At 40.1% G+C, this 19,401-nt stretch overlaps 1 protein-coding gene across 3 annotated transcripts in view; it reads right to left on the bottom strand.

The window, feature by feature from the left end:
• Positions 1 to 16,552, bottom strand: part of rasa1a (RAS p21 protein activator (GTPase activating protein) 1a) — a 31,309-nt gene extending 14,757 nt beyond the window's left edge. The window contains exons 1-3 of one of the 3 annotated variants that reach the window (XM_088076865.1): positions 16,185 to 16,552; positions 15,270 to 15,907; positions 1,199 to 1,351 (exon numbers count right to left, since the gene is read on the bottom strand). In XM_088076865.1, coding sequence (XP_087932991.1) covers positions 1,199 to 1,351; positions 15,270 to 15,820 — 704 coding nt within the window. In that variant the 5' untranslated portion in view covers positions 15,821 to 15,907; positions 16,185 to 16,552. Of the gene's footprint in view, positions 1 to 1,198; positions 1,352 to 8,539; positions 8,858 to 15,269 lie in introns of those variants that run through there. The other 2 variants (XM_042487576.2, XM_088076866.1) reach the window with 2 other exon arrangements.
• Positions 16,553 to 19,401: the final 2,849 nt, after the last annotated feature.

Below are 19,401 nucleotides of genomic sequence, written 5' to 3'. Positions count from 1 at the left end.
ACATAATGGCTCCACAATAAACCAATGTGAGTAAAGGAGATGATATCACTGATACGTAATTAGAGAAGTGCATTTTCTGGAGAAAATGTCTGTGATTTCTCAGAGTACAAACCTTTTCCTTTCTAAGGTACAAAATTAGGGCCAACAGGGAAAACATGAGCAGTAGTGTAGAAATACTATAATATGCTATAAAATTACAAACAGGGTCATCAAAAAATAAAACAAGCGTTAGGAAGAAAGAACCTAAACATTTGAGGGAAATATGTGCTTGTGCAGTCAGGGGTAGTATGATTTAGAAACGAGGTGGGAGAGTGTGACCAAATCAGCACAACACTGCCACGTTAACTTATACTTAGTATTAAATATATACCAAGGAATGCAAATATCTGGCTGCTACCTTTTATTGTGAAACATTATTCTGACGAGTCATCTTTTTGATTTCTTATTACATCCCCTCTTTCAGTAAGCCACTCTAAAAAGCATTTACAATATGTTTTAAGTAGAGGATGTTGCATATTTTGCCCTTATTTGGATTAAGAAAGAGCATATCTTCACCATTTATACCTGAGCTGCAGGGTATATGTATCCTCATAGTGAGTATAACATCTCCACTGGGGGGAGGATGAATAACAATGCCTAATCTGCTTTGTTTTAGTGACTATAAGGTTGTTAAATACTCCGGGGTATTGTTGCTAGAAAAGTGTGCTGCCTTCATTCTTTTGCTTCATGGAGCATAGGGGTGTGACAGTTTGTGTCGCACCTAAATATTTTTACTATTCCACCCACAAAGATCTCTTAGTTGTAAGGTGTTAGCATTGCCATGCTAAACAGCTAACTCTGTGGGAGCTTATGATAACACAAATGATTCCTCGAAGACCCTCCCATTTTATGTTAATCCAATGTTTGGGATCATTTAGGTTTCCCAGTAAATTATAGCAATAATGAATAAATAAAAACAGTTTTACTGGAAAACATTTCATCAGCACCGTGTTTGAGGTCAAATCAAGTCAGGTGAGGCTACATATCTGAAAACAGCTACTAAAAATACGCTAAATAATTTGCAACAGTACAGCCTGAATGTGTCAATGCAAAAACCTTCTTCTCCCTTAGGTACTGAAGTAGGCTCTTGCTGCTGAGTCAGACTGGGCCCATCACTGACATTTAATTATTCCTGCTTGTGGCATTTACCCCGTCATACCTGAAATGGTTGACCACGTTGGTCACACTGAGGAAAGACAGGACAAAGGAACCGGGCCGGCGGTCACTCTCCCTGATGAGGTAGCTGCCAGGGTTCCGGGCCTGGCGCAGCCGCTCCTCAGCGATGGTTCGGTCTAGCTTGCCATGGTACCACCTGAAACAAAAAGACAAGGAAGAAATATTTAGGGGAGGGGGGCAGTAGCTGGTACACGCACACACACACAAAAACACATCTGAATGTATTGCTATGAAATGGTGAATTTTTTGTGACAAGGCAAACTATGTTGAGATGCAACTTAAAGGAACTGTGTTACTTGATGTGTTAGCAGGGAAGTACACATTTCTGTTGAGCAGTAAATACAACGTAAATTCACCTGCTTGACTAATCAAATTTAATGGAGCACTGGGCAAAATGGCTAAAAATGTTAACACGATTTTTTTTTTAATTCATATGATGCTTTAGTTAATACACTACGTGTCATTTCTGTTAAATTTATCAAAATTACTACAAAAGAAACCACTTATAAACAAACACAAGAGTTGTGGCAATACCACCTCCTGAGGTAAACATAATGAGAGGGATGTGATTTATTGTTTGAGACCAATAGACTACAGAAACATGCCAGTAAGGCATTTTAATCAGAAAAAAATTGCCTAATACATAATACTTTTAAGAGGATGATGTAACACTTTAAGGACACAGTGCCTCTCTTAGCAAACATCTAATTATAGAACGACACATTTTTTTAAAAAAAAATCTTCACAGTCTAGTTTTGGGAAATAAATCCAAACAAAAACTATGAGTTTGCAATCGCAAAACTTGAATTGTAAAAGAGATAAAACGAGCACCTTCATCAGCATGCCTGGTGTCATGTCTTGTACTTAATAAATCTCTACTTTAACCACAAGAACATCATGCTTCCTTTCATTTTCAAAACAATTCTGAACTCTTGCTTAAGAAAATGAGTAAATAAGTAAATGACTGATAAAAACATTATTGATAGAATAATTGAAAATGAAATCAGTATTTGATCTGAAGCTCAAATAAATTTTACTACCTACTTTCATAAGAGTACAAACCTGGACAGAATCCGCAGGTCATGTATTCTTAAAACAAATGAAAATCCAAAAGCTTTTATTTTTGAGTTTCCACCACACCATTTAAGTCTTGCTGCTTGCTGAATTAAACAGAAGCCTTAGGTACAACACTGGTTAAAATTTCAGCAGGTGAGGCTGAACTTGACTGGGCTATGCCAGCTGGGGTAAAAAATTAACACGCTTTTCCAAATTTAGGCCACTGGTGCCTCTCGGAGCGGAAGGCAGTGACTGGAAAAACATCCAGCGGTGAGAAGATGAATGAGGCACCGCAGTAGCTCTTTTCACAGGAGACCTAAAGGGCTCCCATCTGGTTTAGGTGAGTAGAGGTCTCTACTTGTAAGGAAAACGCGATGAAGTCTGCTATCATGGAGTAAGCTGGAGAGGGCTTGCCAAAGAGGAGAGGGAGAGCTAAGTGTCCATGAGGGGGCTTTGGGGGGATTTGGGTGATAAGAGTATTGAGGAGGGTGATCGAGAGCACTTGGAGAGTAGGCCCAAGCATCCCTTAGAGGACTGGGGAAGCTGGGGGAAATAACGCTGAAGGAGAATAGAAGAGTGAAGAGGAAAGGTAGATGGCTGTGAAAGAAGAACGACAGGAAGAAAAACTGGGCACACAAAGTCAAACTAGCTAGTTTCCAATCATTTCAACATAGTATGTTTTAAGTAATTAATGCCCCTACAAACATATTAACATTACTCATTAAGGTTCCTATAGCTTCATCTCTTTGGTTTACAATCAGAGGTGGGAAATATTGTGCATTTCTGACCTGTTTTCAGGACAATTTTGTGCCTCTCTATCTGCATGTGAGATTCCACCACTTGGATTCCCACCATGATGAGTATAAGAAAAGGAATTTATTAAATTATTATTATTATAACAAAAAAAAGATGTTACCAATTATTTTGAGATTTTACAATGCAATATCAGAGAAAGAGTTCATACAATCCTACTTCCAATGTCTGAGTATTTTTAAGACTTTTGAGAGATTAATTTAAGTCAATTTAATACCAATTTATTTTCAGATTAATGAATTCAAGAAGAAGACTTTTTATGGATTAATGAGAACCCTGCCATTATATCATATTTGGAGACTCCTATCTCACACAGCATGATAAACCTACACATTCTCTATATAATGACATTAAAAACCAAATAAAAGATACTTGGGATACAAATGCTTACTGCCACTGTTCTGTTTAGCAACTCTGAAATCGACTAGCACCAGTTCATAATATTTTTGGATTAGTGTGTGCTATATCTAACAGGCACATTCAAGATTACTCACCAATAAATGTAAAATAAATTAAAAAAAAACATCATGAAAACAACGTCTAAACCTGTGCCAGATATTTGGATGTTTTCCTTAACTTTGAAATTCAGTCTATTAAATGACTACAGCTATCCATATGTAGATAAATCTGCAGCCTCCAGTTGAATCCTGTGCCTAAGCCTCCTTTCAAACTTTTTCATTAAAACACTACTGTGTCACATTTATAGATATAACCATTTGTAATATTAAGTACAACAGAATTACTACATGACTGAAATAGCATCCAATTCATATGATCACATAAACTGCTTCACTCAAAAAAAATGTTATTATTTGTTTATATCATTGTACTAATGGGCTTGAAACAGAGAAATCTGCCGCTCTGCAGTTTTTGACCTGTTGTTGAGATCCATAACTGGGATTGGGATGTTTCAGAGTGAAGAGACCAATGATGTGACAGTCTGAGAAGGTTTTCACTAATAACCTCAACTTTCAATCTATTTTCACTTTCACCAACACCCTTTGCACTTTGCACACGCATAAACCAAAACAGCAAGTGCGCTGGTGGGCTGATGATATCATCAGTGACAGCAGGTCCTGGCCAAACTCCAGTAAAACTGTGGCTTGGTCAACTAGTTCAATCATAATATAGTTGAAATTTCTTCAGCTATCGTATTGCAATATTATGGAGGGAAGCGGCAAAATGTTGATTCAAACTGATGAACACCCTGAGGATGTGCATCGTGCTGCCAGACTGCCTGCTGCTGTTGCTGTGGGTTAGTCTGTGGTACACACGTCCAAGAACTGCATCAGCTAACCTATTTTGGGCTGTCTAAAGTTGCAGGCGAAAATTTAAAAATAATAACATATGCCCTTTACTATAAAACAAGAAGAGCTATCCACCAAACATAGTTTGACCAAGTCACATCAAGTGGAAAATCTGTGTGTTAACTTTCAAACAGCGGGGTTTTAAGACTGTAAGGAACCCAACAGAGTAGAGGGCAGAGGTGTGAAATATCTTACACTGTTGTTTTTGAATCAGCCCTCTCACTGTAGTACTTGTGCATTTACATCTTTGGTCTAAAAAATAGCTAAATGTTAATCTTAAAAATGGTTAACCAATAAAAATTCACTACTGGCTTTATTCTACAAAACCAAACAGAGCACTGATAATATGTCTCAAGCTACCTAGCATGTCTGAAAGAATGGGTCACTAACACATGATTATTTTTGTCAACCAACAACCATACGCATTGGGCCTAGACACACCTTTATTATTTATATTTATTATTATATTTCATCACAAATATGCTGAAAGAGTGAAAGGTTTCTAACAGGAAGTGTGGACTCGATTACCACTCCACAATTTATCCATGCTGAAGGCAGAAGAAACTCCAAATCTAGATTACAGAGGCATTAATTGTATCGGTACCTTTACATTGAGCTCCTAGAAATACATCATAACTTTGCTCAATTGCTGTTTCTTCAGTTTAACGTTCTCATCTCTAAATGCCTGTTTATAATAGTTTCACACAAAACTGAATTTTTAAAATATGGAGTACTGATGTTCCCTGAATGTTGCCTTTGATAAACAACAGAGAAGTGATTAATAACCTTGGTAGAGTTGATAGACCTGACCTCCGTACACAGCTGAACAATACAGGGGTTCTTACAGCAGAAAACTCTCCACTTTGACTGTTTCTCCTCTATAGAAATTCAAAGCAATTTATTCCAAGTTTAGATGAAAAGGGATATTTGTTTGCATAATGCATTTCAGTCAGAACACAATATAAAACAGTGCTTTGTTTTAGTGCAAGATGCACAGAGGGCTTCGCTGTTGGTGTTTTGTGAAGCTCTGCAACAGGTAAGTTTCAATTAAATGTTAAATTGTGGAGGCAGTATATTTGTTTGTCACCTACTATATTTTACTGTTATACCGCTCTGGCTTTGGGCAGGCGAGTAACAATAAACAGCTTGTTGGCATCGCTTAATTACTGAATACCACTCTGACTTTATGCCTAAAATAAACACAGAGTAAAATACAGCCCTTGTTAGGCTGTTCACCAGATTGCTGAATCAAGCAGGTGCATAAAAGCCAGTCTTGTTTCTTATGTGTATTTTTATTCAGTCGCTACTGATTTTCAGTATTCAGCACAAACAAACTCTCCTGGTTTATGTGCTGGGCGAGGCTGCTTTGGTGTATTTCTGTTTATGGTTGCTGTTCCTCGCAAAGCATACATTTTATAGCTACAGTATTTCTTTTTTGCTTCACCGTTGTATGTTATGTTTCCTGTGTTGCCATAGAAACCTCAGCCATGAGTATTTTTTGTTGCACAGTGCCTTGAGGTCATCTGCATTATTTACATATATTTAATTTACTGTACAACTAATACACACACCCCAGTAGTCTGGTATCTGTAGTTTCAGAGGAGAGTCGGAATAAAATGAGCTGTTTTTAAAAAGTGCTTAAAAAGGTGTGGTACTTTAGATGCACTGTCTGTCATACGGACCTATAGATTTGGAGAAAGCAATTTAGATTTAAGTTTCCTATAGCTCTATGAATGAGCTCTATTATTATTTCTTAAATTACAATGTCCATGACAACGAGGGACATGAGTGAGAAAACTAGGCGGGAAGGGTGCTATGATAAACAGGCTATGAGCATAAGCCATGACAGTGGTAACATGATACAGTGCTACTATCAACCTGAGGAATGCCCTGTCATGTCAGTACATGAACTGCGAGCAGCACAGTGACGTCCTGGTTCTCTCCACTACTGACGCTCAACTCAAGATAAGACAATCACCTCTCTGAAAACAGTTCCCCGGCAGTCAACTGAAACAGGATAACCGAGACAAATTAATAGATAGAAAGTCTGAACAGATTTTTATGTATGGTGTTTTGGCAACTCACTAACCTATCACAACTATCTGTTAATGACACCATACCAAAATATGCTTCAAACTGCTGAGGAAAGTGAACAGGAGGAGAACAACAATGCCATCTTTCACTACTCCAATACCCATATCCTGGACGTCAGTCTCACACAAGACACCTATTTAGTCACTTCATTATGAGACAAGCGCCAAAAGCAATCTCTTCAGCTGTGTTCATGAGCCTACAAGTTACTAGGTTAAGTTAAATACATAGTTCAGCTAATTGTGTCATGCTGTCAAGAACAATATTACTGTGCGTTGCAGAAATTGAACATGCCCGAGCTTAGTGAGCTTGGGCTAGATGCCAGAAGGCTCAAGCAAGCATGGTCTCATGGTTTATTGTGTATACAATCCTTCTGGCTATATTTTTAAGGCTGAATGCCTTAAAAATATTGCATCATGAAAGCTCTGACAAGACTGGAGTTACACACTGTTTGTAGGTTATACCTGTAGTGCTTAGCTGCTGTTTTCTTATAGTTTATAGCTTTTGATCTGGAAAGAACAACCAGTGGCACCATGAAGCCACAGAAAGCACATGGAGTGAACAGTGTAGTTTTTTTCTTCCAAGTGGAATTTTACAGAATATATTACAAATTACAGAATATATGTACAATTCTCTGAGAGAAACTGCACAAAGATGGGCAATATAAAAATTTTGCAGGACAGGACATGACAATACTTTTCGATGAGAAGAAGAGAGGGATTATTTCCACATATTAATTAAGTAAAAAACTATGTTTGAATGATTTTAAAAAATCTTTTTCAATCGTACAATTCTTTAACTGGACTGTTTTATTTTAAATGTCAAATGGAACATAACTAGCCTAACTTTTGCTATAACCAGGGTGGGAAATCAACTTTTTTATTCTCCTGCCTCAGTCAGCCACTTGTATATTTCATTAGCGTTTGGCTGGTAGCTGGTGCAAATTTCCAACTTTGGCTATGACTACACAAAGTGAATGTGAGGGCACTGACCAAAATCATTCAAGCCTAACTATTCTTTAAAAAGTAATGACACCCAGAGTATGTTAAGTAGAACTTCACCATTAAATAAACATTCGCTGATGGATAACTAGAGCAGTTGGACATCATGTTTTTGTAAACTACTGTAAATACTGAAATTAATTCAAGGAAAGCAAAGATTCTATTTGTACCCATCCACTTTGAACACTGCTTTATTTTTACCACATTCTAGAAATATCAGACAAACTGTTTTGTTTTTTTTTTTGTTTGTTTGGTTTTTCCAGGGGCAATAAGACTAACAGGACAGCCACAGGTTGCTGTGACTTAAGTGAGTTGGACCTTGTCTCTCTATCAGTCTGTCTCATTAAGCTCTTTTGTGAGCTCTTTTGCTCCGGCTCATGTCTCTCCTCTTCATATTCTTCTGCCTTGATGGATGCAGCTGTACTCAAACATCTCCACAGACGTACTGTCAGCCCTAATCAGTGTCAAAATGAATGAAACATTGCATTACTGTACATAAGAAATGCACCTCAGTGGAACTGGCGGCTTTCTATAGGAGGTACCGAGTACAACATGTTTTCTACACACGAGTTTAATGCTCAGTAAACGCCGCATTTACATTTTTAAATAGAGCCAGTATATTCCTTTAGGTTGTCTTGACATGAAATATTATCATGCCTGTTACATAAATTTAATATGACATTTCCCTACTTCCAAGTGTCAGGTCTGTGAATTATTTAATTAGACAGAACTGTTAGATTCCATTATGGTGTAAGTGTTTGGCTATCCAGTAAAGACTTTTTCAAAGCCAAACTTAAAGGACACAAAAAATATTGGTCAGATGATCACAGTTGGCTGAGAGACCTTCTCATATAAAATAAAGTCCCTGCATAATTTTGAATAAATGAACAAGCTGATTTTCCTTTTAACACACAATATTTTAAACAACTACAATCAAAATGAAATCCTAAAATTAGGAGGAAAAAAAAATCATAAGCAGGAGCTTGCAACTGTTTGTACCAGCACATTTTGGGGATGGGAGATAAGAGTTGCGGGGTGATTTGATGCCCCACTTACGCCAGATTCGCCCTCTGCTGCATCTCCCTCCTGTCTCTTGGTCTCACAAGGTACACCCACTCCACTGATATTGCTGCTGGCCAGGCAAAAACTGTGAGCTTCGATGTGGAAAGCAGAGCAAAGGTAGCTGTAAATCCGCACAAGGCATGATGATGTGACCCTGTTGCCACCCTGATACAGTCATCTTCCTTCTCTTGTGTCAGTTAGCAACATCCACAGAAGCAAGATAACCAGGCGGACACAGAGATGCAGACTGACAACCCACATGCATTTAGTTGCACTGACTAAATTGAGGAAAATTGGAGGACCATGTCAGGTTCCATTATCCTTTAGACGCTGTTCTGGGATAGTTGATCTCTCAGGAACTGAGGCAAACTAGTCCTGTCCTCTTTGCTCCCACTTCATCCTGCTCTGACTTTCTTGTCCCCTCCCCTCTTTCTCTCTCATAAAGCCACGCATCATGAGCATGCTGCCTATTGGTTTTTGAAGCAGTGGGACAGCGAGGGCAGGGAGTGGCATCTCACTGAATGAATACACATTCATGTGCTGCCCATGAACACTCAAATACACATTAGAGGAAACGTAACATAACCTTGTGACCTTTACTGGTCTTGCAGAGTAATTTATATACACCTGCCTTCAACCATGCTTAAATATTAAACACACAATGATGAGACCCTTGCTCACCCTCAAAATATTTAACTGGTTTCAACCCCAAACCAAGCATTTTTTCAGTAAATGAACAAACGCCAGAGCTTTTAATGTAAACACAGCATGGCCCAAGCACTAACCAAGCAGCCAAACAACTATTATGTAAATTGTGATTCCTTAACCATTTACTCATGTTAGTGTGCTCAAGTTTCCACAAAGGAAAGGAAAAAAAGTGGAGGGCTGGTGAGACCTGACAGCAGCTGTTAATTGGTTTTCTTCTGAATTGCACACGATGAACTGCCACAGCTTGTTACCTCAGTCAGGGCAGGAGAATGACAGCACCGAGGGGCACACTTAAAACGTACAGATTGAGAGATGGAAAAGGCCTATCCATGCATCTTAAGCCTTGCTCAGCCTGAATGCAAACAAACCATCATGATTTTAATGCCCAGCCAGAGACATTGGGACCAAGGCTGACATCTCAGCTTTCCTGCTGTGAATCAGCCTCCCTGAAATAACATCATTACATCAGTGATAGGCTTCACAGCCATCTACCCATACAGTATTCCTCCTGTGTTTTTGATTTCTACAGACGGAGGCGTCCAGTTCAGAACATTCTCTTCCTGCAGAATTTAAGCCATAATTTCTTGTCACGCATCCACAAGACACAAAGTGCATCTAAATGTGCTACACTAGCTTTTACTTGTGTTGCTGCTCTAATGTAAAAGTAACAATGCAGTGACAACTGTTAAAATACACCTTTATCATACTTGTTTGTGAACCCATGCCTGTTGTGCTAGTCCTATTGTACTTGGGCTTGACCTGGCTGTAACATTTTCTATTAAAAGAACCAAACCGATTCAGCACACCTAACTAATTTGAAAAGTCATTCAAGTCAAGAAGTCCCGGGTGTTGTCAAACACAACTGAAATGCTCCTGAGAATCCTGTTAAGGTCACAATGAGTTGCTCAGAAGTCTTAAAAACAGGATGTAGGAGAGAAAAGGCAGGGCAGTGTGGGTATTAGAAGGGCATGACAGGACATTGCATAACACATTGAAAATGCATGGAAACCATAGGATTTGCCTTATCAATGCACAAAAAATAGCTTACACTTATAGAAGTGTGATTGCTATTTCAATCAATGGGTCTAGTAAGCCTAGCCAACCCTTAGCATGTGCATCCCTCACTATCGCCTCATTCCCACTAAAACCAAACCTGCAAACACCCGCTAACATCTGGCTTTTTAATGCAATGGGAATGCGTTCAATTGGCATTCACACCTGGGTCAAATGACTCTGCAGCAGTAACAGGTATTTATTGCCTCCGGCTCTGATCTGCATTGATGGGAACACAAAACCCAGGTGAACGCACTAATTTCAGCTCCCTAACCAGTGAAATGCAGTGACATGTCGCCACTAATTACCCTTTGTCTCCACCTAAGCAACGCTAAACCACTGATCCAAATTAGTCTGCACCAGGTTTTAAAGTCAGACTGAATAAGTAAGAGATATATAAAAAGAAGAGACCATCGTTAAGTTTCCATAGACCTCTGTCCATGCTGTCTCCTCCTGTTTATCTGGTCTCCGGTCCTTCTGTGACGTCACACGGACACACCGAAACAAAACCCCATACACACACAAAAGCCTAAAGCCTATGGGAGAGGGGTATATAACGGTTGGAAGTATAAGAGGGCAGTTGTGCAACAAGATGCAACAAGATGCAAACACAGTTTCATAGATGCAGTAGTCTATGTACCTTTCCAGCTAGGAGTACTGCAGTAATTTTAAAAATGTTCAGCAAAAAACTGTGCTGGGCTCAACAGTCATCAACACTCAGTAACGACTGATCAAATCCCGTTAAAAAGGCCCTGCTTTGTTATAAAAGTGGTGCAACATATTGGTTCATGAGAACAATCTCCATCAGAGAATAACTTTGTTAAGCTACGTGACATTTTCCTTGTGCCATTTCACAATTCCACTGTCTCTGCCTCCCTACACATAGGGCAATTAGGTAGTGTCGGTACTCAATTAACAAGGCAGTTAAGAGTTGTTTCCACAGCCAAGTGCTAAAATCATTCATACAGCCGCTGATCTTCAAATCCAATTTTCCTTTCCTCTTCTACTCCTTCCTCCTACCACCACCTCCTCGGGGAAACCCTTTGTGATTTGAAATCCTCGCTAATCTTCGTGGAAACTCAAAATCAACGACTCATTTCCCAACGTGCTGTTTGTTTAAGCTCATGCACTGAGCCGGAGGTTTTCTAATGGCAGCAGGAACGCACACTGTTAGGGCCACCTGACATCTTCGCTCCTGCCCCTTAGTTAAGCAATCATCAGTGTGAAATTCTTATGGCATTGCTGCCGCCATTGTTTATGAATGACACACTGTTGTACAGAGGTGTGAATGAATGCGACTGCTGTTTGTCTCTCTCTCACTCACGCGAACATTTTCACTCTACCGCACTCTGCAAATGTGCCAAGTTTAGCTTCCACAGACACTGTGCAACACACAGTGGGACCACTTCCAACAGTGTGGAAGTTTTCCACCATCACTCTTCCAACATGCACTTTGCAGGCTGCTAACATAACTCTGAGGAATACAAGATCAGTCTTGGAGCCCGATTACAGAAGGCGTACACAGCTAGCTACACAGCTGAAGGGAACAGGGTGAAATTCAGAATCATTCAGGGAAGTCAGCTGTGAATTTAACACCCATTGCTGCCAATGGACAATTTGCCACTGGCATATGCTATTATAAGCACAATGGAGGAAATAAAGCTCCTTCAAAACAAGACAAATTTATGCATCTTGTCTTACACATAGACTGGATGTTCACATACACAATGTGACACATGATAACATGATTTTATGCCAGAAAATGTGTTCATGACTTTGAGTTTATTGCCTCCAGGCCAAATCTAAAGCTATGTCTATGCCTGAGACACATTTGCTTGAAACCCTGTACATTAGATCACCCATCATCCATAGAAGAGCACCAATGGATGAGACAGTAACCTCGCAGAGAGTCAACATCTCATCTCTGTCAGCGAATCAGTGGCACATCCTGAAAGAGAAGACAGACCCTTGCCTTAACTGGGTCATCATTACAATGGAATGGCAGCACCATATAACTCCTCTGTTCTTGAGAGGTTTCCACTGCAAGACAAGAGAATGAATGAGGGCTGTGTGTCTAGCTACTAGAAGAGCCTGTGTCTGGCCTTTCCTATGTTACCTTTGACAGGTGATGTGATGTGCACACTATGGCTGCCCCTTGAAAGTCAGAGATTCGAATAATCAAGTCAGATTGTGCTGTGCAGTGTGCTTCTGGGGATGTTTTGGTACCCAGATTTTGCTGTGGAGTGAGTGCTTTTGACTTTCTTGCTACTCTTTGGAGCTGCAGACATGCAGGCAGTGCATAGACAGCAGCACAGAGGATGAGAGAGGAGAGACCCTCTTCTCAGTAGTGGTGAACTTGCAGCTCACAACATCTTAATATGATACAGTCTCTGGCTTTTGTTTGACATCTGTTGTCGGCAAAAAATGTTGTTGCACATTTACGGCCCGTTGTTAGTGCCGTTAGTTTGTTTACTATCTGACGTGAATGCTGCTGTTAGAGCAGCAGTTTCTTGCCACTATCCTTCAACAGATCTAAATTCAGGTGGGTCATCATACATTTCACAATACCTATTGGGAAACTGTAAGCTAATAATAACCATAAACTTTAAAGAAATGTGGTCCAGCTTTCCGGTGCATTCATCACTACTATAAGCAATTCACCAAAACCACAAACCCAATATAGAGGAAAAGCTTGTGTTGCATATGTGCCTTGCACAACTTGGTTGAGTAAAGCATCTCAGGGAAGGCATGAGTAAGAGAGTGAGTGGATTCATTTTGACTCTCACCAGCATGCGATATTATGTGTGATAGTGAATGTGGCAAATAAACATTTGACTACAAGACTCTCATTGTGAAACAAGCTAGACCAAAGAAAATCAATGCCATTCATGCACAAGTGACAACTGTTCCGCTGCCTCACTGGCAACCCCGCAAGTTGATAAACTGGAATCCAAGTGCAAACACATGAGGAAGTCTGTATTCCCCTGGCAAAACTACCACTTCCACAGTAGCACTATATGTGAAAACTTGGATTCAAGCATAGTTAATTTCATTTAGGGTTGTTCATTACCAGTATGGGCAAGACTGGTGAAATGCTGGCCTTCCCCTTCTTCTGTATTCTGACAGGGAGATATAGAGTGGCTCCTAAAATAAGAGCTGAATCCACACTCCAGGCCCAGTCACTTCCATATCTTACAGTATGAGGGCCAGAAATGACAAAGCTCAGCAGTTCTCTAATGAGACTGTAACAAATGGGAGGGCCGTATTTAGGTTATTACAACACCAGCACACACACGCGTTTGGACATGTGCTTTTGTGCATGCCTGATAAAGTCATAAAAAATGCCTATAATTAGAGATGCAATTCTGGAATACAAAGCACAGGATGCATTTTCCATGCTACAAAAAAAGACAGATAACATACTCTGTTTTATGCTTGACACTATTTTATGCTTGCTTCACTTAATCACAAAAAAAATATTATATTTCACACACATAATGTTTGTTTAGTCTGAGGACTGCACATTTTTATCTCCAAACCCATTCTTATTTCCCATGTAGCATGAAAGAGCATAAAACTTCAATTAAAATAATTAGGCAACTACTTCAGTGACATACTAAAAACAGGTGTTTTGTGGGACTGCAGTGTACTGTACCAATCACAAGTCAGCCATAAATTACTTGATTAACCTCTTAATTACTAATGTAAATGAATAGTTGCTTAACCACTGACAAAACTAAGAGTTTAATTAATTAAGAATCTGACAGGAGCTTGACTCAAGCTAAACTCAGTTCAGCATATCAGAGCCCATAATGCTGGCATGACACAACTGTTTTTTGATACAAAAGGAAAGGCACATATTAAAATGTTGCTTACCTAGATAACACGCACTGACCTCACTCAGACTGAGATGGGTGCTTGTAAGCTGCAACTCTAAATCATTCAGTTCAGCTGCATGCTCTTGCCTTTCATTCTTGGTAAAACTATTCTGCCGATTGTTTCTTTTTTTGCTTGTTTTTTTTTTTGCTTTGATAATAGAGCATCATGCACTTCTGGACACTCAATACACCATTTACATTTGATAAATTATTGATCAATACTGTGGTAATTGTCAATTTACAGAAATGGCTAAAACTGGCAAGCTTATTGCATTAAATGTCCCTTTAAGGTTATTAATATTAACTCTCAAAATATGCATATGGACACAAATGCAGTGCTGCTAGCTTCATCTTGAATAGGAGTATAACAATTTGATTCAACAACAATTTGACTTATTTTGGCTGTTCTCAAAGCTCAATGTATCATCGAATTGAACATTCTGCTACCAATTCAACTCACTCTGAAAAATGTAAATATTTCAGAATAAAACAACTTCAACAGGCTAGAGTTGCAAGTTTAAAGTGTGACTTCCCTTTTCACTTGGCATGTCTTGAACTCTCTTGGACAGACAATGTGAGATTTTCAATACTTACATTCTGGTGTATTTACACCAGGTTGCATTCGAGACATGTCCAAAGCTTAATATTGATTGTTTGGGCTACCTTTTGTTATTATTGTACAATTCCATGTTTCACTTTAAATATTGACTCTGAAGCCATTTACTTTTGATTTTTTGGTGTTTAAATGCATTGTGCATGTTCACTGTATTCTTTATTTACATCTTTGTAAGGAGACTGAGAAATAAATATTTGTATAACCTCATAAGAACTTTGCTAAAACAACATATCGATGGTAGCCTAGGACCTTTGCACAGTACTGTAGTACTGATTGTGGGATGTACATGTAGATCATAACAGATGATAGCTGTGAGTAGTCAGTATTGAATCTGCAGGAGTTAAATTCACACCTCAAAGTGCATGACAGCAGGAAGGAAGTGAACCCAACAAAAAGTACAGGATGCTTGAAAATGTTGATTTCTAGGTGTCAATGAAGAAGCCCTAATTTTCACTGGTAGTATACTTACTGGTTGGTGGGAGGTGCAGAGAGGGGGAACACCACTTCTTCTTCCTCGTATTCCGGTCCATCCTGCATGTCGCTTTCGTCCATGGTGCCACCGAGCACCCCGCAGCCTGGAGGGGGAGGAGGAGGTGGTGGCAGTGGGGGGAAGTCAGTGGGCCCATCCGGGCCTGTTGATGTGGGTGAAATCCGACTAGATGGACCCTCCGAAGTGGGAGAGCAGCAAATGCTGCCCCCAGTCCCTGAGCTTGTTCCTTGGAAAACTGAATGTCCACCTCCTGCTCCGCCACTCCCTATTGCGGAAAGCGCTGGTCCGGTCATATCCCCACCAACGTTAGACATGGGATAGGTCATGCTCGTGTCGGGAAGTGAGTCCGGAAAGGTATTTGAATGTTGGCGGAGGGCTGGTGCTGGTCCTTGTCCCAAATCAGTGACTCGCACTCTGCTCGACTTGGGATAGTAGGGGAAAGGGGCCGTCTCCGGGCCTCCTCCGCCTGCCACCCCTGTCCCTGTCGTGACCGAGCCCGTATCCTCACTGCTGACCTCCGTAGCCATCATATTAGGACAATTCGTAGAGGGGAAAAAGTCCAGAAGGGAACCTGCCCTTCCCCTCCGTTCTTACAATACTCCTTCAGTGTTTGGGCTCTGGGGAAACAACACCAAAAGTTTCTCAAAACGCGTTTAGCTAGCCAGCTAATGTTAGCCGACAAGCTAACTTAGCTCACTTGGCCACACTAACGGGCGTTAGCTTCGCCTCGCATTCGCTAGCTGCCAAGCTAACGCTAGCGGGATGGCTAGCAGCTTCGAGACACTTGATGAGTTCTTGCTCGCTATGTCTTCATTGTTTCCTGAGTTTAAAGTTCACACAGAAACGCTGTCTTAAAACTAACATCTAAATGCTTGAAACAGAATATAAATTTACCAATATTTCCTGTTATTTTGTTCGGACTTCACCCTCCGCACCGGGCAGACCACTTGTCGGGGAGTGTTGTTTTATTGTCACTGTTGTGTGTAACCCCCGTCTTTTTTCCAGTGTTGTTGTTTTCTTTGCTTGTGAGTTTCCAGCCGTCTCGGGTAGAGTCCACAAACGTCCCAGCCTTATCGCCTAAATCCCCGGAGCGGTGTGTTGTCCTGTGCGAACTACCATGTCGTGAAGCAAAGTAAATTATTCTTGCGTATACAGGCTAAGTTCGCCTTTATTTCTGGGTTTCAGGGCTGGTGGCTTGCCCGCTGCTGCGCTGCTTTCTCTCCCCTCCCTCTCCCACTCCTCTCTCCAGTCAGCGAGCAGACACAGCCAAGTGAGCACAGAGCGGCACCGCTTCAATCCATGACATCCTCAATCAGTGCTCTGAGAAATGGGACTTGTATCTAATACATCCATGACTTGTATCCTTGATGTAATAATGTCCCCATTGCTCATAATACAGCTTCATACTGTTATTTTTTTTTTTTTGTCAGAGGGTGAGAGATTAGGGAGAAAACAGATCTGGAGCTGTTGGGCTTTAGACAGACAGCACATTTATCAAAAACAGGCTTCTTGAATATGCTACCCTATACACACAGTATATATTGATACCTTTGATCATTGCCTTTAACAATAAACCCCACTGTCACTCTTTTTGGTAGGTCGAATTTTTGGTGGAATTGTGACATAAGGTCAAAAGGGAGGCTATTACTATAAGGGGTTTATTTCCTCATTTCCTCATCTATGACCCCCCCCCAAAAAAAAAGAAAAATCATAGCTGTAAAACAACATCATCAAAATTCCATAAAACATGCAACAGGAAAAGAAAAATGTGCATGTGAAATTATGTGGAAGTGAAATAAATTGTGCAATAAATATGCTCACATTAGCCCAAATCTGTGATAAAACATACTATCCCAATTGCTCAAATTTACCAAAAAACCCCAAAAAGGTTTGGGTCAGTGTACACAACAAGGTATGTCACGCCTCCTTGGAGCATGATATATAATAATAATAAAAATAATAATAATTATGATGATAATATCATTATTAATAATAATAATAATAATAATAACCTGCTTTCCTCTGCACAAGGATAGGTAACGCACCCTCAGGGTAATTCACCCTTAATTTGCAATTTTGTAATCTTGTTGACTGTACTCTTTGTGCTGCTTCAATCTAAAGATCCCTCCTTTTGGTTGATCAAGCTTTTTAGTGTACTGAATTGTCATCATTTAGTTTTCCTGGCGTGGCACTTTACATAGTATTCTTTCTTTGTGTCTGACTGCTGATGACTAAATGAAGTATGCACATGGTCTGGTGAGAGTTTTTAATTACCACTTTGACACACTGCTGAAGACAGTCTGAATATAGCTCTGGCTTTGTGACAGAAAGTTTATCTTTGTCTATTTTAGCTAGACTGAGAAATTCATTTTGTTAGACTGGCGCAGAGTGGTTTCAAACAATGCAGGCAGAAAGCAGCCTATAAGGACAGTGATAGCTTTACATTTTCTTTGGGTGTTTATCCTCATATGGGATATCTATTACACAGTATACATAGTTGTCTAGTTGTTGGACGGTGTAACAAGCCAATTGTCCTAAACATGTGGGCAAGGCAACCAAGGTTTTTTTTTGTTTTGTTTGTTTCAAGCCAAATATTTCCCTGGCCAAGTCAGATAATGTCCCCAATACAACTGAACACCAGACTGAAGACAAAAATGCCCCTGAAGACAAACAAGAAGTGGATATGGCTGCAGTGCAGGCCTGGCAGAGCATTACCAGTAAAGATAAGAAATGTCTGCTGATGTCTTTTGTTAGTCGGCTTTGTTATAGCAACCACTAAATAAGTGTGAGTGCAGTTTTCACCTACCATCTGACCACACGAGATATTTATTTTTAGCTGACCTGTGCATGGTGCACTTCAGCATAGAGTGAGCAGTGATCAGAAGCAACATTAACCATCAGGTGTTACATGGCACATGACATCTCTTTGGCACGTTTAAAGGTTTTTTGTATTTTATTTATAAATTGTAAATAAAGTTTTCATATTTAGAATATAGTTTAACAACAACATTTAAAATTGCACAGTTGCCTTAAAAATGAACGAAAGGGAAAGTTTATTTAGGGGATACATCAGCAAAATCAGTGGCCATAAACTAACACCATCAAGGCATTGCACACTCGCTCTTTTATATAAATTCTGATCTGGGAAAGCCTTAAATACCTGGTTAAATATTTAAAATTTCATTTTGCAGGCTGGGTTAATTTTGAGCTTCAGTAAGTTGGCCATGGGTTAAACTTGACCTGATGTTGAGAGCAGTAGGCCACTGTTGGTCTTCACTCACCATCTCCAGTCCTGCCCCCGGTGCAGCTGCCATCTCCATTCCACCTCACACTGATCCTTCTCAGAGCAACTGGCACTGTAAAAAAAAAGAAAAAAAAAGACAGAAAGATGTGTGGCTATCCTCCTTCATGTTCTCATTGGTTGCTGGAGTTTTATTCTGTCTAAATCTTTTTCTCAAATTAAGAACCCTTGTATTTCTGTTCTCTTCTTTGATTGGATCCTGTCAAGACAGACAGAAAAATGAGGATTTTCAAGCTCTCATGACAAATGGCTCCTACACGCGCTATTACAGAGGCATTCAGGACAGGGTGTAAAAAATGCCATTCACCGGGAGCACACCTTGCAATCCCATGGGTCACTCAGGGAGCTGATGCCTATGTTCTCTGCTACAGTGCAGGCTTCCCCTAAGTCCTGTGACACAGAAGGTCAGTGAACTGTGAAATCTAAAGGCTGACATTGACTTGACATGTAACCATAAAAGCTACTCTACTTGAAACACACAAATGCTTAGTTGCAAACACGCAAACAAACATACACCATAGTCGTAGTCGTACACCCAGGCATCTTCATTAAGCATGCAGGGCACTCCGGTGTGAGTGGGCTCTTGAGGTGGCACAACAACCTGCTCTCAAGACACCATTGCACCTGCATTTACTGTGAGACCATACAGTACCTTAGGTTTAATTGCTGCTAGGTCCAGTAGTATCCAGACCTCATATGGCCTTATTTAGAGGGCTGAGATCATCCTCTGTCCCTGTCTGACAGTGAATGTATCCTGTGGCTACTATACCATACTGAGTGTAATGAGATTGCAGACAGGATGTGGCTAAT

The sequence above is a fragment of the Plectropomus leopardus genome, chromosome 4 (genome assembly GCF_026936395.1).
Source record: "Plectropomus leopardus strain MGB_pleo_1.0 chromosome 4, ASM2693639v1, whole genome shotgun sequence".
Classification (NCBI taxonomy): Eukaryota; Metazoa; Chordata; class Actinopteri; order Perciformes; family Serranidae; genus Plectropomus; species Plectropomus leopardus.
The sequence above is the reverse complement of the archived record's forward strand: the minus strand, read 5'-3'. Positions and strand labels throughout refer to the sequence as shown.